At 41.2% G+C, this 10068-nt stretch overlaps 1 protein-coding gene across 4 annotated transcripts; it reads left to right on the top strand.

The window, feature by feature from the left end:
* The first annotated feature begins 354 nt into the window (after positions 1 to 354).
* Positions 355 to 9912, top strand: LOC129583615 (adenylyl cyclase-associated protein 2-like). 4 transcript variants are annotated; one of them, XM_055475488.1, is made up of 12 exons: positions 355 to 508; positions 625 to 728; positions 1192 to 1260; positions 2285 to 2392; positions 6151 to 6339; positions 6425 to 6528; positions 6612 to 6689; positions 7199 to 7342; positions 7547 to 7632; positions 8108 to 8789; positions 9053 to 9196; positions 9274 to 9912. In XM_055475488.1, exons 3-12 carry the CDS (start codon positions 1248 to 1250, stop codon positions 9361 to 9363), a joined length of 1638 nt encoding a protein of 545 aa, XP_055331463.1. In that variant the 5' UTR covers positions 355 to 508; positions 625 to 728; positions 1192 to 1247; the 3' UTR covers positions 9364 to 9912. The 4 variants fall into 4 exon arrangements, with proteins under 4 accessions (XP_055331463.1, XP_055331462.1, XP_055331461.1 ...); XM_055475487.1 differs by having other exon boundaries at positions 396 to 533; XM_055475486.1 differs by lacking the exons at positions 355 to 508; positions 625 to 728; positions 1192 to 1260; positions 2285 to 2392 and adding an exon at positions 4410 to 5162.
* The last annotated feature ends 156 nt before the right edge of the window (positions 9913 to 10068 follow it).

The following is a 10068-nucleotide window of genomic DNA, read 5'->3' as shown; positions in this document are numbered from 1 at the left end:
GCTAACGTAAAATCTCTCACGAACGAGGGTTACCAACTTACCATTGTGATCGACATCCTTCTTTGTACAAGGTACCGATCTGCTAGGCTGCGGTACTGTTACTTGTTTATTTTCTTTCTTTTTTGATTTCGGCTGCACTTCCGGCTACCCGCGAGGTTTGGGCAATGTACGACGGTGTCCGCGACTGTCACGTACCATTTCTTTCCGTTCTTCCGGGGGAACGCTGTTATATGTCCGTACCGCGTTTTCCACGCACTCACATTTTTCCCAGCTGCAGCACCTATCTTCGGGCGGCAGTTTCATAGAGTGCTTACAACGCTACAGTAAAATGTGACCGCTGATCGCTCATCGCTGCAGTGACTGCACGGGTAGTTCTTTGGTTGATCACTGGTCTTCCTAGGAGGCAGTTGCTTGGTCCATCTGAAAGAGCAAAGAGCAAAATTTTCTGGGCCGTTTCTTATCTGAGTATCAGCAGTTCTGCAGGCGTGGATCCGATTTTAAGTAAATCGTAAGTATTTGACTGCTTCTGAAAGGTATTGTGGATTAGGAAATTTTTCATGATTCTTTATTAGTCTTAGCTTCCTGTTTTAGGATTTCTGGCATTAAAAAACAGTTTTTTTTCAGGCGGCTCACTGGCTGGTTTATAAGTTCAACGTTCAACTCAAAGAATCGAACCTTACAGCTCAGAATACACGATCACGACCCAAGACTGGTCCCAAGTCACAGTGGTGAGTCCTTAACGCGAGGTGACTAGCATCTCGGTCCTTTTGCGAAAACGAGCACACCGCCGACGCGTTACACTTTTAGACTACACCGTAGGCGTAGCATATGCCAGTGCGTACGAAATGATTTTTGTAAGTACTTTGAAATAAGATCAATAGTAGCAACGCATTCGTTGTTATTGAGATATTAGCATATTTGATAAAACCTTTGCAACAACTTGTGAACACTCGAATGAGTTGAATCAACACATAGGAAGTTCGTAATCAGTGAACATAGAGTACTAGTAACCATCCGGATTCTGAGCCTTTACCACAGACAGTGGTCCACAGTACAGCTCGTGGCTGACCATTCCTTATGAGCGCCTAACGACGAACATCATCCATGTTCTCTGTGGCTGCCGTATAAATAATTTAAGCGAATAGACCTAAAAAGTTACTCCAGTTGACTTTTTTGCTTTTCTTATTTCAGAGCCAGCAGTTGGCAGTACTGGACAGAGTTTTCGTACATGCGATTTTTTGCAGCTGATGATTCTCATTGGTAAGTAGTCTGAACTCTGAAGCAGACACTTCGGCCAAAAAATCACAGCTAAAAACATCTAGAAAAACCGTAAAGCATTCAGAACCGCTTCTGGAAAAGTTATTAGACTGAATTTTGCCACTAGTATGTATTTTGTCCAATATGTATTTTTGAGCGCGAGTTTCTGCTAATTACTAGTTTAATAACTGTTTTATGGTGGAGTATCGACTTTCGAGGTGGCCATCCTTGCTTAGCGGTAACGTTTAGAACTGACAAAATCAAGGGTAACTTCCTATTGAGTTTAGCAGCTGCAATTACGATTAAAAAATGAATACAAACAGCAGATATGAATTACGATCAACTCACAGCTGCACCGATTTTTAATTTTCAGAATTATATAATTAAATCTGCTAACACTGTTATAACCCTGTAAAGTTTAAAGACTCTGCAAAATCCACAACTTTGAACAGAAAATTTGTAAGCCAGCCCGTTACAGTTGTACGCTTTATACAGTTAAATTCTTGGTCAAGGACGTTTGTGCAGTACATGAATGATACGTGCAGTGAGCGGCGTCCTCGATAATTTTGCTATTGTTCACAAAAGTTTTTTCTTATTTGAATTAAAGTGCTATTGTGAAAAATACAAGTTCACTCAAATTAGCTGCTTTGTTAGCCATCTTTTATTAATTTGTTTGATCGAGTTCGTGCTCATCCATTCATTTTTGACATCGATATTTTGCTCAAACAAGCAGCAACTGACTGTCGATGACTAATATCGGTTATCGCTCACAAAGTAGGCGGTGTGTTTCACTCAAGTAAATTTGAATATTGTGCTTGCCTGCATTTATCGTTTATGAATCGTCAGTAGTTTACTCACCGCTCTTCCTGCGAACCAAGTTAAACACTGTCTATAAACGGATGGATACCAGCTTGCTTGAATCAAGGCTAGTAGCGCAGTAATTGGCGAAATAGCTTGTTATGCTATTTTTGCAGCCCAAATCATTTGTTTTCAGGAACATTACGCAGTGTTTTTGCTGTGTTTTCAGTTAGCTGCAGCTCTCTGACAAATAGCTTTGTCCTCTGTGGAGTTCGTTGGAGTAAGGGACATACAAAGTGGAGTGCTGTTACAAGCGCCGGAGCCACATTGCTAAAAGGTACGGTAGTTGTTATTGTTTTTGCGGATTTCGGGATCGTGGTCAGTTTTGTCGCTTTTGAACGTGAAAGTTAAAAAGGACGATAATTTTGGTGGGAGTTAACCCGCTTTGCGTGCTGGATTACCCCTGGACACGTGTTCGTTTCATTTGCGAGATATCGGCATCGTTAATTAGCGTGTACATGGAGTGTGTAATGTTTATCGCAGTCTCTTCGGTTGCGTTTAATGTAGGTGACACCACCATAGCGGTTTATAATTGCGATAACATTTTATCGTTGTTCATAATACTAGGCAGTGAGTTTTCCTTTTCCCTGAACGTCATGTCCAAGGGGTGGGTGCTAAATTGAATTTAGGTATGCAGGAACTCTGGAAGTGACGATTACTTATTTAAATTTTATCTTATCGTTGGATGCGCAGCCATGAACCGGATGTTACAGGGAAATGATTCGGAAATGTGGGCGAACATACACATTTTTTAAAATCTTTTAGGTTTTGTTTTTTTCGAATATCTCGAAGATCGTTTGTGATGGACTGAGATTCTGGCTCCTGCTTACAAGTGAGAATTTTTCAAGCACTCTGTGGGTGGGAAACAGAAGGCTGATTTGAGCTTAGCTTGCCATTAGTTGGTACGCGTCGTCGTTTTTCTTTGAAGTTTTGGCTGGTTATGGTTCTGCTTGATACGTAAAGCACTGATGGGATGTGTTAATTGGTCATCATTTTTCTTCTTTGAATAGCTCTTAGAATTTGTTTTGCTTTTTTGACCTTGAGGTGGCAATCATTTTGGATTATGTTTAGTCGGGTATCTTTGGGCGGCATACTTGTCTATAGATTTCGCTTATCGCTGTTGTTTTTTTCATGAAAATCTTTTCGAAGTTTGCGATTGGTACGCTTCGTACATGTTGAGTATAGTTGTTCCGCGTAGTTTGGGAGTTCGGAAGTCGCGGATATTCGGAATATGCAAAAAATCCGAAAGGCAAATGATACAACTAATGTGTCCCACCAGACTGGTTCTGAAAACGGTATTGTGCGATTTTTCCGCGTTTTTATCTAAGTTTGCATAAACACTTACCGGTAGTTCAGAACTTAACAGTTAAATTACACGTACTTGGGAATCGGGCATGAATACCAAAGCGATGTTTAGTATTTGCAATGGATGGAGCTAGTTGTGTATGGGAAGAAAACTATTCTGCCGTTGTGTTTCCCTTTTGGATTTGTGAGTTGTCGTAAATACTTAAAGGAAGTGGTGTTGGTAGACATTTCAGTGAGGCATTAGCTTTCGCAGACAATCGTGAATTTATAGAAGAGACGTTTTGGTTTTCCAAAATCTTTCAAAGTTTGGAGAGAATAGTTAAAAAAAGATTTTAAGAAATATATTATTATTGTTTTTCTTAAATTGCGTAGATCTAAATACTGATTATTTTTCATGGTGATGTGATACTGCTATGGTCTTATCCAGACCCACTGCAGTGTCAGTCGGAATTTTATAGGAATGATTATAGAAGTGGACGCTGGTCAATTGCTCTTGTTGTAATGTTTTTCACTGTTACTGTGGCAGTTTCGACGGAAGTCGAAAGACACTAACGAAGCGGGGTTTGGCTGACCGTGGCTATAGTTACATCCAGCATTACCGTGGTGGTTGGTCCGGCTACTGCACAAAGTGCATATCCCACCGTTGATGCCGAATTTGGCCTTGACTAGGCGCAGGCGTGAAGCGGAAATGAGTGAGGCTGTCTCATTGGCACAGACGCATCCCTGATTGTGTTGTGTATGATTCGTTTGATGGGCCGGACAGGCAGAGCGAGCGAATTCATACATGTACACACGATCTATCAGTGCGGCAGTCTGCGGATGGTAAATATGCATTGACGGCAGTTTTCAGTGGCTACGTTGACGGCTGTTGTGCACGGCAGAAGGCGAATCGGCCGGGACGTCTGCTGCTCGGTCGGTTCTGTTCATCGTATGGGTCTGCCTCCGCTGCTGCATGCTGAGCATTTCATTTTCTCTCGGCATAGGAGACAACAGTATATTATTAAGCAGGCAGTAGTAGGGCTGCATTGAGCATCGACGTGCCTGGTTAGTTTCTGGCGTGCGTATGAGAGTTTGAGTCAGAAGACAGCGTCAGCCTTTCAGGCACGGTCTGTGCAATTATGTTGAAAACCAGATCTGCGCTTGTGTGTGTGTGCGCGACTATCAGCGAGTTGTGAATTTAATGCATGGCGCAATCCAACATGTATGGATAACTGGTGTGTTATGCTGAGAGCAGTACGGCCAAACGTTTAAAGTCAAACGTGGTGGTGTGGTGGTGGTTTTCCGACAAACTAGTGAACTTGTGTCTGGGCAATGTGGAGTTATACAGGCTCAGCTGGCTGTGCGTCGCTGATAGATTAGGAATATTTTTTACTTTCCTACTGGATCTCTCACATCTCTCTATTTTTATCGTCGCGGTTGGCTAGCGTGAAATATTTATCTCGTGCTTTTGGCAACATTACCGACTGTTACGATGGTGCGCTGGTTTGGTTGTTTTGGAAAATCACGTGAGAAAGATCCGAATGCTAAATCCAAAAAGTCCAAAGGCAAAGCTGGCTCAGGAAGTGGTGCTGGTGGTGTAGTCGATTCGGCAGATGCGGTTGTTGATGGCACAACCAACCATCGGGATCATGATAAGGATCGTGACGGAATACACGCTAGTAAAGACCGGGCTAATAATGATTCGGCTGTCCTGGTTGACCACCATCTAGTCAATAATAATGTTAACCATCAAAAGGAAACGCGTAAGTTTTATGAATGTCTATCGTCGTTCGCACGCAATTCAGAATTTCAAATGAATGGACCATCATGGTGTTTCCTCTGTAGTGTTTTGTAGTTTGTATATGAAGATTTAATCTTAGCTGACCGGCAGCGTAGGTAGATAGATCTTCGTGGTGTTTCATTGTGATTAAAAAGATGGATGTGAATGGCGGTCGGCATCCATTGTGATAATTGTACTTCGCTGAATGACTTGGGCTGTAATCGAGTTACGTAACAGGGGAGGTTATGTCATGGGTTAAATCATCGAGACACATGTACTGTAGCGCACATATGCATAGTGTGCACTAGATGGTAGCGTTAGCTTAAAATTTCAAAATTCTTTATAATCTTTGAAAATGGAGGACACCATCGTGTGTGCGCACGTATTGATTTTGAGCCCTCCTTGCCAGACCAATACCTGCTAGAGCGTATAAGTGTTACTAATTCATAACATGTTTGTTAACTGGATCTTTGTATTGCTTCCTGTTCTGGCTGCCCATGGCAGAAATGCCGTGATTTTTGTGAAATAAAATTGGCTTTTGCTATGGTTAACCGTTGGTGATGCTACGAACGTTCGATTGAATATGTTGTTATTGTCACAATGGTTGAGATAGTTAACATAGTTGGTTTATATGATGAACTAATATGATCATAGTGTGATTGATTTTAATTAAGATAGTTTGATAGCAGTTCATTCAGATTTTATATGATACATACAGCCAGCATGCTCTAACTGCTTGCGAACTCAAGACTAATAGGAAACTCAGCGCTGATGAGGTCTTGGCTGCTGTGGGCCAACTAGCATCTTGATAAAGTAACCTCATATATTCTGCGTGTAGTCGGTCTGGCGTTGAGAAATGACAGTAGAATAGTAGCGAATCGTACGAAATAATTACAGTCTGGTAGCTCGATAACGATATAAAAAACTGCATGAAATCGTATTCTGTTGTAAAGCCGGTTTTGTGTTTGCAGTTGTTTCCACTGGCACTAACCAGACACCGCATACGATCGCTACCGTCAGCAGAAGTCCTTCGAAAACTCTCAAAGAACTTCGCGACGAATTTTTCCACATTGAACGCGTTACACCCTATCCGGACTCGCGAAACGCGACACCCACACCAAAAGCACTAGAAAAAGACAACATGGCTCTAGGATATGGAGGTTTGTTGGTGTTTTATCGCCATTTATAGCCATTTCATGCGTCGTGTATTTATTATTTTAAACTGTTTTCTTCAATTATGCGCAGATATTCCCCCTCTTGTACAAGAGTACGATGAGATTTTCAACTCTAACAGCTTACAGACCTACTTTAATCTCAGCCGACAGATCGGTGGAGAAGTTCAGGCGCAGGTGAGAGAGAAAAGACTGTGTTTCTCTTTAGGTGAATTGTTGAAAATTTGCAAATAAATATACTTGGCTGTCTTGTGTTACAGGCCGCCTTTGTTGAGAGGTTGTTTGCCCTTGAGCGAGATTTCCTTGTTACTGCTGCTAACCACAAGAAGCCCTCAGATGTGAGTTTATTGTACAGCTGTCCAGAATCACTTACTATTTGGACTACTTAAGAAAATATTGCGGATTTGTTTTTTAATTCGAAAGAAAATATTCCATTTTATACTACAGCAGTTTCACAGTGATAAAACTTTTATGTGATCGTAAATCTGCTTCTATTTGCAGTTCGCAGACAAAATGTTTAGTACAAAGGTTGAATCGTAATCGAAAATTACACAAGTAATTCATAGTTTGGTATTTACTCTGTCGTTTATGCTGTGCTTGAGTTACATTTGAACAATGCGAACGTGTGGGTAGTGTGGCAGCATATGCAAAATACCTGTGACTACGTGCACAAATAAGTTCTGGATTTTGCATGGCTGACCAACGTTGTCTTTATTCTGTGGTTTGCCATAGTTTATAAGATGAAACTCCAGGTATACTGAGCTTGTTAAAATTGCATTTTGGTTGAATCCAACATGGTGGTAATTATTAATTTTGTAAAAATAATAAGTATAATTTCCTTTCTTAGGCGACTCTGAAAAGTCTTATGGAACCCATCGCTAATCGCATTCAGGCTATTCAGGATATTCGTGAGAAGAATCGTGCCAGTAAACTGTTCACTCATCTTTCTGCCATCAGCGAAAGTATCCCGGCACTTGGGTGGATAGCTGTGGTAAGAAGAGTCCCACAGTTCCTTATTGAAGATTATTTTGTACACATGGAAGTATGCATTGCATATTCAGTAGTCATATCATATCGCATAGTCACGCTGATGGGAGTTATTTCTATCGTTGCGAATGTTTACTACCATTGGCGTAGACAGTGCTGAGAGGCGCACAATTACACAGTGTCAATATTTGATTCACTCTGTTTTTAGTCACCCACTCCGGCGCCCTACATCAAAGAGATGATTGATGCTGGTCAGTTCTACACGAATCGAGTTCTGAAGGATTATAAGGACAAGTAAGGGACACTACTGTAAACACAGTGTGTAATTGACATTTTTGACCAGAAAGTTTAAAAACGGTTATTTTTGGAATGTTTCATTTGGATAATTTTGTCAGTCGACGCTGTTGAAATTCGTGATTTATTGGCGCTTTTCGCGTGTTTTGAGCGTATTTTCGACATCAAACCTTTCAAACACAAGTGATTCTAGCTGGAAGATTGAATCGATGAAACGTACGCCGACTGGGTTATGTGCATAGAATTAAACTGATAAGCGCTTATATAAGATATGTTTTCCTGAATTTGCTGGATGCGCATGATCAATACTTCATTTCAAACCAGCACGTTAAAAAACTGACGAACATGTTAAGAAATGGTTTCAAACCAACACGTTAAGAAGTAGTAATAAAAACAAAAGCTCACTAGAGCAAGAGCTACATGTACTGTGCCTTAAAAATGGCATGCACAATTTTTATTTTTTTTTTTTCTACAGGGAACCGATGCATGTTGAATGGGCTCGCGCCTGGATTGACGTGCTGCAACAACTGCAAGCCTATGTCAAGAAAACTCACACAACCGGCGTGGCTTGGAATCCGCGCGGCGGGGATTTATCCACAGTGCCACAGAGCTCGTCAATCAATCGGAATTTGGCTACCGGAGGCGCTCCACCCCCACCTGGTCCACCACCTCCAGGCCCTCCACCTCAACTGTTCAAATGCAATTTTCCACCGGAACCCAATCAGAGTGATGCGCGCGCTGCCCTCTTTCAAAGTATCAACCAGGGTGATGATATCACCAGAGGCTTGAAGAAAGTTACCGCAGACATGCAAACCCATAAAAATCCTAATCTGCGTGGAGGTGCCACGGTCACCGATAGTCCTACGCGGTCCGCAGGTGCCATCGCCGCTTCCAAGATCGGACCCAACGGACCACCGAAAGTTGAGCTGAATGGCAAAAAATGGGAAGTGCATAATCAGCAAAGCAACCAAAAAATTGTTATTGATCAGACAGAAATGAATCATTCCGTATACATCTACCGTTGTGCGGACTCAGTGGTACAGGTCAAGGGCAAGGTTAGCTCGATCACGGTTGATAGTTGCTCGAAGACATCGGTGGTCTGCGAAAGCTTGGTGTCTTATGCCGAAGTGGTCAATTCACAAAGAACTCAAATTCAGGTAAAACAAATAAGTTAAAAGTGGTACCTGTTGGCTATTAATGTAAAAGAGTGACTGAACACGAATGTTGAAAGAAGTTCAGTTTGTTAATTTTGTTGGAAAATGAGCGGTTTTAAGGGTTCTCCTGGATTTAAAGATATAAACAGCAGAGCGTTGTAAACAGTTAATGGCTATTTTTGCATTCGACTGATTGCAAATGTTTATTGTTTGGTCTTTTGCACTCTGTTACGAAATTGTAACGTAATGTTTTCGTTTTTTTGTAGGTGATGGGCAAAGTTCCTACAGTTCAGATTGACAAATCCGATGGCGTACAGATCTACTTAAGTAAGGATTCGTTAGATTGTGAGATCTTCAGCGCCAAATCCTCGGAGATGAACGTGTCCGTGCCCAAAGCTGATGGAGATTATGTAAGTTGTCGAGTAGTGGCAAGATCCTTTGCAATCCCTATTATATACATGAAGCATTATCAAATCCTGATGTACAGGCTGAGCATCCTGTTCCTGAGCAATTCAAAACCAAGTGGGATACCAAACGCGGCAAACTAGTCACTGAAGTTAATGAGGCTACTGGTTGATTATTTAACTGTCACTTCTCACATCACCAAGGCAGCAACCGGAAATTTCATCCAACATTTTCAAGCGCCGACTGATGACTTAATGTATGGATTGTGCGCGAATGATGGTAATTTTTATCATGAAAATGAGAAACTGATAGTCTCTTCTTTGTACTCTCGAACTGGCTGCAAATTGGTCATCTTGTCTTTTTTTCCTTTGAATAATCAACCCACTTTTGCGCGCGCGCGTTACTATTTGCGAAAAATTGCCCATTGGTTTCTATATTTTTGTTATTTCATTCTCTATCTATCTCACACTTTGATCACAAGCTACCCTTTTTACCAGTGAAGTTTGTTATTTTGGGAAAATTTTGTGTTTGTGCGGGAAACGTCGTGGAAAATGTTGTTATTACAGTTGTATTTTTCTTTATATTTGGAGTAATTTGCACGTGTTAGCATTTTTTAGTCGTTCGTTGATTGTGAGTCTGATAGGTCATTTGGGTGCATTTGGCGCACATCTTTTGCAGCTGCTTGTCTAGTGGAAATAAAGTCTAATACAGCTTCGATTAATCTTACATCCTATCCTAATCTTCTGTTAGACATAATTGTTTCAGTTCGGTAAAATTAATATAATGCTTATCCATGTATTTCAACGATGTGCGGAAAGCGTATATCTGTTTAGCGTCAGACAAAATGTATAGTGATTTACTAATTTCGGCCTCAAGA

This window comes from Paramacrobiotus metropolitanus, unplaced genomic scaffold (genome assembly GCF_019649055.1).
Source record: "Paramacrobiotus metropolitanus isolate TYO unplaced genomic scaffold, Prichtersi_v1.0 Parri_scaffold0000011, whole genome shotgun sequence".
Taxonomy (NCBI): Eukaryota; Metazoa; Tardigrada; class Eutardigrada; order Parachela; family Macrobiotidae; genus Paramacrobiotus; species Paramacrobiotus metropolitanus.
Note: the sequence above shows the minus strand (reverse complement) of the source record. Positions and strands in the feature narration are given on the sequence as shown.

Bases quoted from the DNA above. Each gene is read 5' to 3' on its own strand.
- LOC129583615 (XM_055475486.1), top strand. From the start codon at position 4,892: ATGGTGCGCTGGTTTGGTTGTTTTGGAAAATCACGTGAGAAAGATCCG. The intron at 6,690-7,198 runs GTGAGTTTATTG...TTCCTTTCTTAG, and splicing joins ACCACAAGAAGCCCTCAGAT to GCGACTCTGAAAAGTCTTAT. The intron at 7,633-8,107 runs GTAAGGGACACT...TTTTTTCTACAG, and splicing joins CTGAAGGATTATAAGGACAA to GGAACCGATGCATGTTGAAT.